The sequence below is a fragment of the Heterocephalus glaber genome, unplaced genomic scaffold, assembly GCF_053883595.1.
Source record: "Heterocephalus glaber isolate CG9 unplaced genomic scaffold, H.glaber_assembly_v1.0 deba00001773, whole genome shotgun sequence".
NCBI classification, from domain to species: domain Eukaryota; kingdom Metazoa; phylum Chordata; class Mammalia; order Rodentia; family Bathyergidae; genus Heterocephalus; species Heterocephalus glaber.
This window is the reverse complement of record NW_028258463.1, coordinates 10,434,095-10,445,335: the sequence shown is the minus strand read 5'-3', so window position 1 is coordinate 10,445,335 and position 11,241 is coordinate 10,434,095. Positions and strand designations below refer to the sequence as shown.

The window sequence follows — 11,241 nt, the reverse complement described above, 5'->3', positions numbered from 1 at the left end:
GGGGAAAAAAAATAAGAACCAAGAGACTCATGTAATGGTACAAGATCCCAATGATGAACGTAACTGTATTTTATACCTAAAATGTACCAATAAAGTTAATGGGGAAAAAATAAATAAAAGAATCAGATATGATTAAAAATATATATATATACAGTGAAATCATTTACCTAGGGCATGAGAAATGGTGTAGGATCTCTTACTGTACCTAGCCCTCACACAGTGCTCTCAAAAGCAGAGAAATATAGAAGCCAGGACCTCTGAATCTAGAGCCTAAATGGGTCATACTTTGTCATTAGGTAGAGAGATGCTATTTCCAGCAATCTTCAAACGGTGGTAATATACACTAGTAAACCACACTCTTTCATTCACATAGAGTCTTGCAGAATAGAGCAAGAGAAATATGAGGGAAATCCTGAAAAAAATATGGTCTGAATTAGATGGGGTTTCTTATTCCAAGTATTTTTTCCCCAGTTTCTATCTGGGAAATGAAGATAGCAAGTTTCACTCAATATTTTGTTGTTGTTGTTGTTTTGGTACCGAGGATTGAACTCAGGACCTTGAGCTTACCAGGCAGGTGTAGTGTCACTGAGCTACATCCCCAGCCTTCACTCAATATTTACAATTAATGTATGTTCTTTGGTATAGAATATTCACTTAATAGGAACATATAGGTATTTATTATATAAACACATTTATATAGAATACACATAGATTATAAATTTATACACAATTATTAGGAAGTCCTTCATAAGTTTGGATAGTTTTTCAGACAGAGATCAGGATTGATACTTGGGTTCCTGGACTTAGAATTGGAGGGAACCAAAGGTATGCTTTTCTGCAAAGAATATTACTTTGGTTAAAATTCTAATATTTTGGTTGAAATGACAACATTTTATTAATTCAATGGTTAACAAAAAATCAGAAAATTAGAAACCGTGAATAAAGGACAACTTATAAACAAAGAAGCTATTTCCCTGATAGTTCTCCTAGAGACTGATCCAATCCAGACACCCCTTTTGAATGTCAGAATGGAAATGGAGAATCCTCTGGACCTCTTCACTCTACTCATCACTTTCAGGTATCATAATGTAAACAGTTCCTACTGAGAGAAAAAGATGAAATAAAATTACAAGTGACTTTGACAAAATGACATTTAATTTTTCATCAGTGCCATGCATTGCTAATCATTTCTTCACTCTCTGACTCCACAATCTTTTACTGAACTGGGATGGTACAGAGGCACTGTGTAGGGCATGGCATGAATTTGACATGAGCAGATAGTACCCCATAAGGAGTGAATAACAGGGTAGCAACTATACACTTCTAGCCCAAGAAGGCATCTGTGAGATAACCTCATTTTACAAATGAGGAAATGAATGTTCAGAGGAATTAGTGATTTTTCTGAGGTCATACAATCACTTGTTTGTAGCAAGAGTTTGAAAGGCCTTTTAAATAAATTACTTCTCAGTGGAGAGCTCAGGCTCCTACATTGTATGACCATCTCTAATCACCTCAACTCACTTTAAATCCACTTCACCCTAAAATTCTGTGATTATTTTAAAATTCGAAATCAACCTAAAAAGATTGACATATTATCAATAAGGAGATGACTCAATAAATTCTGAAATGATCAGACTCCATAACATTATATACCTATTAAAAATGAATTCTATATGTAGGATGTATTAGGAATGGAGTAAAATAGATATGTCTTATTCATAAAGAAACATATCTATGAATAAATTCCTAGAAACACAAAAACTAGCAAAACTGAATCATGAAGAAATAGAAAAATCTGAACAAATATATAGTTAACGGAGGTTGAAGGAGTAATCAAAGCCTTCCCAACAAAAAAAATCCATGGCTAGGCCTAGAAGGATTTGCTAATGAATTCTACCAAAAATGTAAAGAAAATTAACATCAATCCTCAACTCTTCTAAAAAGTGGAAGAGAAGGGAACACTTCCAAATTCATTTTATAAGGCCAGTACCACTGTGACACCAAAGTCAGATGACTCTCTAAGAGTACAGAACAATATCCCCAGTGAATATTCATGCAAAAATCAACAGGCAGGGTCGGGGATTTAGCTCAGTGATTCTGCTGCCTGCCTTGCAAGCACAAGGTCCCAAGTTTGATCCCCAGTACCAAAAAAAGAAAAAAAACCCCAAAATCAACAGGCAAATATTAGCAAACAGAATTCCACAGCACATTAAAAGAATTAACAACTAACCAGGTGTGGTGGCACATGCCTGTAATCCCACCCTTTGGGGAGGCTGGGGCAGAAAAATCCAAAGTTCAAGTCCAGCCTGGACAATTTAACAACATAATTAGACCCTGCCACAAAATAAAAAATTTTAAAAGGGCTGGAGATATAGCTTAACGAAAAGGTCTCAGGTTCGATCCCAAGTACCACACACACACACATACACACAGAGGATTTAAAAACTATGACTAAGTGAGACTTTATCCGACAATGCAAGGATCACTCAGTCTATTACATTACATTAATAGGATAAAAGAAAATACACATGTGGTCATCTTAACCGATGCAGAAAAAGTATTTGACAGAATTAAAAACCTTTCATAATTTAAGAAAATAATAGGAATAGAAGAAAACTACCTCAACATAATAAAATTCATATTTCAAAAGAATACAACTAACTTCATAGTCAACAATGAAACACTGAAAGCTTTTTCCTGTAAGGTAGGAACAAAGCAAGAATGCCAAGTTTTGCACAGTCTAGCTATTATAATACTGGAAATTGTAAGCAGAGTAACTAGGCAAGAAAAGGAAATAAAGGCCAACCAAATTGGAAAGGAAAAAGTAAATTATTGCTGTTAAAAGACAGCATGATCTTATATGTAGAAGTCACTAAAAATTTCACACACAGACATGAAAACTGTTAGAACTAATAAATGAATTTAGCAAAGCTCACAAACACAAAACCAACACACAAAAGTCACTGGAATTTCTAAGCACTAGTGTTGAACAATCTGAAAAGGAAATTAAGAAAACAATTCCATTTATAATATTATACTGTTAAGATCACCAAAAGAATCTACAGATTTTATGCAATCCCTATATAAATCTCAACAGTACTTTTCCAGAATTAGAAAAATCCATCTAAAAATTCATATGAAATTATAAGGGGTCCTAAAAACTAAAAACAATCTTGAAAAAAAACAAAGTTAGTCTCACATTGCCTGTTTCAAAATGTATTACAAAGTGACAGTAATCCAACCAGACACTAACATGCCGGCATAGAGACCAATGGAATAGAAGAGTCAGAAATAAACTCTTAAATATATGATAAAAAGATTTCTAGCAAGACTGATGACTATTTTTAAATGGCTGAGATAATTAATATAAATAGTTAAGATTGCTACCATAAATTTTGTTATTGGTATTTCACCACAATTTAAATATGTATGAGATCCAAATTTTACCAAAGCAGACATGTGTATATATGTGTGTGTGTATGTGTGTGTGTGTGTGTGCATATATATATGCTTATATTTTCAGACACAGGCATACGTGTGTCAAAGAACATGCACCAAACTTCTAATATTGATTATCTCTGGAGTACTAGTTGGAAAGATGTGTGTATGTTGGGGGTAGGGGGAGGATATTATTTCTTCCTTGTATGACTTTATAGTATTTGACTTCTTACAATGTGTATCCATTAATGCAGCATACAATAGCATATATTTTCAATTTAACAAAGTCAGAAAGTAATTTACAGGCAAAAGTCATTAAGGGCTTCAGTTGGTGATGTGTACACTGGTGACAGAAGACAAGAATGCTAATTAAACGTATTACTTGTACTAATGGATCATAGAAAGACAGGCTTTGTTTGGGTGTTGATGAATCGAACGATAGGTCATTTTTTGATGACACTAAGATTAATCTTTCCAAGTCTGAACAAATTGTTTATGAAATCAGGATCACAACTGAGTGACCATGGAGGAAGTAAATGTTCAGTTTGGATAAACCGTGCCTAAAGGTTAGAAAAGGACAGCTATGACAAAGCAAGCAGGGGCAGTGTTCACCCAGGTCCTTCTGCCATGTAACTTGCAAAAGAGGTGCTGTCCTCACTGGCTTCCGGGATGCACCTTTGCTTAGTCCAGAGGGCAAAGGAGAAACATAATGAGCCTTAATTGAATATTGACCAAAGCAAATAATTAAAATGCTAATTATAATTGCCTAAACAACTCAAGGATGGGCCAATCAGAGCCTGACTTTGCAAATAACATCAAGAGAAGATGCTGAATGTTAGGTAAACAAACAGCTCTAAGGAATATATAAAGGCCAGGTCAGGGGTGCAGCCAACACACAAACTTCTCCTAACAAATCACCTCTCAGCCAACTCCTACACCATGGCCTGCTGCGCTACTAGCTTCTGTGGCTTCCCTAGCTGTTCCTCCAGTGGGAACTGTGGTTCCAGCTGCTGCCAGCCAACCTGCTGCCAGCCCAGTTGCTGCCAGACCAGCTGCTGCCAGCCAAGCTGCTGCCAGACCAGCTGCTGTGGAACCAGCAGTGGCCAGGAGGGTGGCAGCGGTGCCATGAGCTGCCGCACCAGGTGGTGCCGCCCAGACTGCCGCGTGGAGGGCACCTGCCTGCCCCCATGCTGTGTGGTGAGCTGCACGCCCCCAACCTGCTGCCAGCTGCACCATGCCCAGGCCTCCTGCTGCCGCCCATCCTACTGTGGACAGTCCTGCTGCCGCCCGGCCTGCTGCTGCTACTGCTGTGAGCCCACCAGCTGCCAGCCCACCTGCAGTGAGCCCACCTGCTGCCAGCCCACATGCTGCCAGCCCACCTGCTGCTAAACCACCTGCTGCCAGCCCACCTGTTAAGGACCAAGCTGCTGATTACTCAAGGATGAAAGGGGAGCAAAGCACATCTGACAGTCTCCTAAGAAGTGTTCCTTCCACTCAACCTGTATGGCCATGCTGATAAGCTGCTCACAAATAGCACAACCCTTAGTTGGCCTCTCACAGATGTGCTGATCTGGCTCACTGAAACCACGGATCAGTCACTGTGCTCTGCAGATCCTGCCTTGCTGCAGCAGGCAACACAATGGGCAGGTCTTCCTTTCCGTGGCATCTCGGCTCCCTCCCTGTCTCTTGATCTCTGTGCATCTTCAAATCTGCTTTCCACTTAAACAGCCCTTATTACTGTTAAATAAAACTCTCAGATGTGCAAAGCAAGCAGGATCGTGTCTTTCTTTTGCTTCTACCCATATCCAACTACCCCTGGGAATCAAGAAGAGAGCTTTACATTTTGATAGTAATCTTGAGCCATAAACATATCACCTAAACAAGGAAGATTAAATCCAAATTAAACCATGTTTGAATCTGTCCACTGATAAAATGTTCCATACATTCCCATAATTGTCATAGTTATTCAAATAATTCCATACTCTGACCTATTATAATTAGTCTAGACCAATACAGCCACTTTTAGTTAAAATGTTCAGGCTGATCAAAGCAATAGGTTCCTGCCTAAATGTACTTCTGTAATTTCTTATCATATAACATACTAGATTATCACCTTCCTTCACACCAACATTCAAAATTGTAATACCTGTTAAATAGATTTGAAAATATCTACCAAATGCCATTTATTTTCCAAGATTTAATTCCTATATAGTAGCCTGCCTCTTTCCTCCCCCTGTTCCCCACATGGCTGGGGTTCAGCTCTCATTATTATTGCGTGTACATGGTGTAACTCTGGTCTAGATGGCAGTAGGACACACAGCTCTGTGGCATACCTAGTGACCACGTCAGACAGACAAATTAGAAATCCGAAACAGCTATATCATGCTTTGCAGACCAATTGGAAAATAAGTTTTCTTAAGAGGAACAGAAAGAAATAGGCTTTACTATTAATTTCCAAATTCTTCTTCAAGCATTTGAGTGCAATGTATAAAATACAGTAACAGGACATAAATACAGGAAAACTATGAAAACACTTCTAAAGTTCTTCACAAGCTCCCAGCACTTACCCTGGATGGATCACACACAAAATAATAAATTTCAGAAAAGACCTAAGCAGGTGGTGGTACAGTTGTCAAAACATCATATCTCCTAGATGTCTTTTTTCTGTCTTGGTTCAGCTAGCAAATTCAGATAAAAATAATCCAGCATTTCCCAGTCTCTCTTCAGAGCAAATAACAAGTCCCCTTCATGAGACACTGTAGCTTGGAAATTCTATTTAATCCTTTATGAGTTGTACAGGAACCTGTGAATCATGCCTTTTACTCCACCCATGTAATATACATTCATTGAATTAGATTCAGTAAATATATTTTTTAATTCTACCAGAAGCTAAGCATCACGCTAGACATGTTCTTATTCCTTAGACCATTTGGTTCACAAGAAAAGATTTTGGGCCTAGAACACAAACAATATTTTCACATTTCAAATTGGCTGAAACCAAAGGAACTATAATGGTAATTTGATATGATGCTGAAGTGGATGAGGTGGACGTTTTGATTACACATGACCAAAGATACTGTGGCCCTTTAGTGAATAGTCTGGTGTTCTAGATTCAATGGAATTTGATCTGTCTATCCAGGAGGGAAAAAAATAATACTTAAACAGAGCACAAAAATTACCCTCAGCTTTAAGGTCTGAACAGATTGTCGCATGGAATGACTACTACTTGGAAAGAGGGCGTTGACTTGATGTAAAACAGGAGGACTCTTTGAACACTGGAAACCACAAGCATATTCTAAAGAGCTAAGGGCTGATACAAGGAGGCCCTGTGACCTTATAAAGTAAGCCATTTTCAAAGTGCTGCTCATAATAGTCAAAAGTATTTCAAAGTGAGCCAATCAGAAGACAACTGAGGAATAAATTGAAACAAAAACAAGAAAAATATGTGAAGAATTCTATAAAGAGTGTCTGGCTTAGGTATATAAAAGGGCCCACGTGGACGTCACCTCCAAAGCTCAGAAAGCTCTCCGCTTCTCCAAGCAACCCAGCTCAACCCAGCTCCCTACACCATGGCTGGCTGCTCCACTAGCTTCTGCGGACTTCCCAGCTGCTCCACTGGTGGCATCTGTGGCTCCAGCTGCCAGGAGCCAAGCTGCATTGGCACTGGCTATGGCATTGGGGGTGGCATCAGTTTTGGCCAGGAGGGTGGCAGCAGTGCCGTGAGCTGCCGCACCAGGTGGTGCCACCCAGACTGCCATGTGGAGGGCACCTGCCTGCCCCCATGCTGCGTGGTGAGCTGCACGCCCCCAACCTGCTGCCAGCTGCACCATGCCCAGGCCTCCTGCTGCCGCCCATCCTACTGTGGACAGTCCTGCTGCCGCCCGGCCTGCTGCTGCTACTGCTGTGAGCCCACCTTTTAAGAGGCAGGTTGCTAATTTTCGATTACCCACAACACAGTGTCTCTGAATTGTTCACCTCTTTGACCACCCCCAGACCACTAGCAAGTTCTTAGACCTCTATTTCATTTTCTACTATGGGGGCACCGAGAATATGAGCATCACAGTTCCATCTGATTCCCTTCTATAATGAATACCGTGACCACTGTGAACACAGAAATGCTGTGAATCCACTGTGTGATTGTCAAATGCTTTGGATGTACTATTTCTGATGCTCAAAAATTGCCAACATATTGTAGAATTCTTTCCATAAGAATTGTCCACAACTCTATTTTTCCTCCTATTATCTATTTATATCAGAGATGCCAGAGTATAGCCAAAAGACCTTCCTCAAGTCGCCAGAGGGAATGGAAACTTTTCACTCAACATGCAGCCTCTAAGAAGTAGGCCGGATCTTTCTACACTGCAACAGCTGATCCAGCCCCTGATTTCAGGATCATAACAGTCTTGCCTGTTGGCTATGTTAATTTTATTTGTAGTACTGTGTTTTCTGACGTGTCTCAATAAAGGTTACACAGTGGGCAAAGAAATAGTGCTTTGTGTTTCTACTTAGATATCTGCTGTTTTAATTTAAGTATGTCGACATAAAAGGATTACTTTGTTAGTCTTTTAAAGAAGATTGAAAGGGCCAGGGATTTAGCTCAGTGGTTCTGGCACCCGCCTCAAAAGTGCAAGGTCCCAAGTTCAATCCTTGGTACCAAAAAAAAAAAAAAAAAGATTGAAGTCATACATACTGTACCATTCACTTATTCAATAATAAATGTAGTGAGTACTACTTCTAAAGCCAAGATGGTGGAGATCAAAAAGGTGCAGAATTAATTCTTATGCCTCAGGACCTTACTATCCTGAGAGGAAAAAATATGTGTAAAAATAGCTACATACAATAAGAGAAGACAAATTGTATTCTCTCAGCTGTCCATAGCAGAATTCCTCCTAGGTGGCCAGATGGCTTAGTGCTTAATGTGTCTTGATAGGCCTAATTACAATAGAGTACATCCCTGTGGGACATGCAACCACAAAAGCTAAGAGAACCACAAGAGCTTAAGAGAAAGATGTTAAACAATTACACATGAGACAGAGAGGAATGATTTTTATCTAGAAAGAGAAGAAAAAAGAGAAGAAAAGTGAGACATGGTCAAGAGATCCTGACCTTTGTTATGTGATTCTTCCCCTTTAAGTTAACAAACTCATATAATTCTCGGGATGGGTTAGCTTTTGTGTGAAAAACAGGGAAGGAGTGGAGTTTTGAGTCTGGGTTGATTCACATGAAGATGGAAAACAGCCTACAAGCCGACAAACGGCGGAAGTGGTGCCTTGGGAATTTGCAGGAAACTTCTAGAGGCGTGGGCTTGCTCCTGCGATGCAAAGTAGTATTTTAGGTCTGTGGACTGCAAGAAGAATCCAGAAGGGCCACACATCAGATTTCAAAGGGGAAGAGATCACTTACTGTATGACAGAGGCAGCATTAAGGAAAGGTTTGTGTGGGTTTTGGAATTAGTTTTAACGGTCATGAGTACACTTACGAGAAAGCTAAACCCAAAGCAGTGAGAACAGCAAATCCTGGAGGGACGTGGAGCCACAGAACTCTCGGTCATTGCTGGTGGGAACACCAAATGCTACAGCCACTCTGCAAGACAGTTTGGCAGTTTCTTACCAAACTAAACGTACTTTTACCATACGGCCACCTATGGTGCTCTTGAGTCTTTACCCAAGTGAGCTGCACGTGAACGCTTCTAGCAATGTCATTTGCAATTGTCACAAATTGGAAGGAAACAAGATGCCCTTCAATCGGTGAACAGATAAACTTGGGAATCCAATGGAATCCTATTCAGTGATGAAAATAAATGTGCTCGTAACCTATGAAAATACATGGGGAAGCTTAAAAATGCATATTGCTAAGTGAAAACACCAGCCTCAAAAGGCTACATACTATATAATCCCAACTGTCTGGCTCCCTGTAAAAGGGAACACTATGAGACAGCAGAAATTTACCAAAGCTTCCTGCCCACGGTGCCCTAGAGATGCATGTAGTCCAACGGTGGAATGCAAGCTTATGAATTAACTCAAGTCCCAGAAAGAGAGAGACACAGGGCTGTCCGACGGGACCCAACCATACATAGTCAGCTGGGCTTTTTGAGAAATCATACATTCTTAGATAAAAGTGGGTGCATCAACAGTGGTCGCACTTCTGTCACCCCAACTCTCCCTACTTAAAACATAGATCTGAAGCCTGCAGCCACGAAACCACATGAGAATGGAAGAGACATTGCTAGCAGCTACCTGGGAGAAGAGCAATCTCTATTTCATCAAGCCAATATTTGTTGGGTTTTCCAAAACTGGAAAGATAGAACAATTCTAATTCTTACCTGATGCAACAGGCAGTATATGACACTCAAGAAGACAGGAGGTGCCCAGAGAGGTCAGTGCTGGGAAAAGGGCATACATGTCAAATACCAAAGCAAATAAGGGGAGAATTTCTTTGATTGAGGATTATTGATCTTGGGATCCATAGTCAACAAAGGGGTGGGAGGTAGAGGTGGATTAAGGTACTAAAAGGTCGAAAAATAATGAAAAGGGACAGAAAAGAAAAAAATAGAAGAGAGAAGACACAATGAAAATATCTGAGGAACATGAGGCCAAAAAGAGGAAGAAGGGGGAGGTGAGAGCCGAGCCAACAGGGCCTTGTATGGGCCCTAGGCTGTGCCTCTGCCTGCACTCAGCATTAGTTGTTCACGTGGACTGCGTTTCATGTTACACTTACACCAGGGCTGTGATGAACACGACTGTGGTGTACGCACACAGAGAAAATAAGTCTAAAAATGTCGCATAGCTTGCTTACAGTCACATAACTCAGAAGAAAAAAATAAAGGACATCTGACCCAACTCTATCTGACTCCAAAATCCATGAAGAGAGAATTGAGGTAAGGAATTAAAAATAAGGAAAAGGAGTCAAGTTCATAAGATTTTAAAATGGCTACTTCAGAAGCTACGGGCTTCAGCATGAAGTCACTCTTTTCTGGTTGTTTGGTTATTGTCCCACAGCTCCATGCCCTGCTTCTCCATTCAGCTTGGTCATGCTGGTGGTCACGCACTGCAAATTATATTCCTGCTTTCCAAGTTGCCCCATGGTGGACCTTGCTCAAGCCTGCCAGCACCCCATCTTCAAAGTCCTGAATCCTAGGCCCCTGGGGACTGTCCTCAAGTTCAGCTCACCAAGATGTGCCAAGAAGAAACGTGAATGCCAGCTCTGCAGGACCTGGCCTATAAACTTACACATTTTAATAGCTCCGGAATCTTTCCTCCTTATAGTTTCTATTTCCATGATTAGGTTAGAATCTTCCTTTCAATCATTTAATTACTGGTCAAAACTTTTATGCCTAGGAAATCATTCTTTATATATTAAATTCTCTTTGCTGGAATGACTGGATTTTGGTTTTCCCTGGACTCCAAGTGACAGAAGAGTTTGTACCAGACATGGTCCCAGAAGTAGACCTTCGAGAAGGGAATGCTGGTTGCTTGCATAGAGATCCTGAGCTTGCATACAGGACTAAACTTCTGACTAACAGGAAACGGGATGTATGGCACTCAAGAGTACCACAATTATTACTTTAGTTGGTTTTTAGATAAAGCACCTACTGAAGCAAATGGCTAGGGGGCCCAAGTGGTGCTGCTCTTGTCTCTTACAACAGTCACGATGAATACAAGGGACCCTGAGGAGGATGTCTTCTTCCGACTGTACTGCAGCACTTTCTAAAACAAAATAAACTTGAGATCTTAATATCTGAGATGAAGTCATAATGAGAGACACATAAAAGATTTTATGAAAGTTCTAAAGGATCATTTGTTT

The 11,241-nt window shown here is 40.3% G+C and overlaps 2 protein-coding genes across 2 annotated transcripts; both read left to right on the top strand.

Annotated features, from left to right (window-relative positions):
- The first annotated feature begins 4,347 nt into the window (after positions 1-4,347).
- LOC147821049 (uncharacterized) lies at positions 4,348-5,195 on the top strand. The gene has a single exon (XM_087202619.1). It carries the CDS (start codon positions 4,378-4,380, stop codon positions 4,825-4,827), a length of 450 nt encoding a protein of 149 aa, XP_087058745.1. The 5' UTR covers positions 4,348-4,377; the 3' UTR covers positions 4,828-5,195.
- A 1,802-nt stretch (positions 5,196-6,997) lies between these two features.
- On the top strand, positions 6,998-7,883 carry LOC101700607 (keratin-associated protein 9-3-like). Its single transcript, XM_004859852.3, has one exon. It carries the CDS (start codon positions 7,008-7,010, stop codon positions 7,356-7,358), a length of 351 nt encoding a protein of 116 aa, XP_004859909.2. The 5' UTR covers positions 6,998-7,007; the 3' UTR covers positions 7,359-7,883.
- The last annotated feature ends 3,358 nt before the right edge of the window (positions 7,884-11,241 follow it).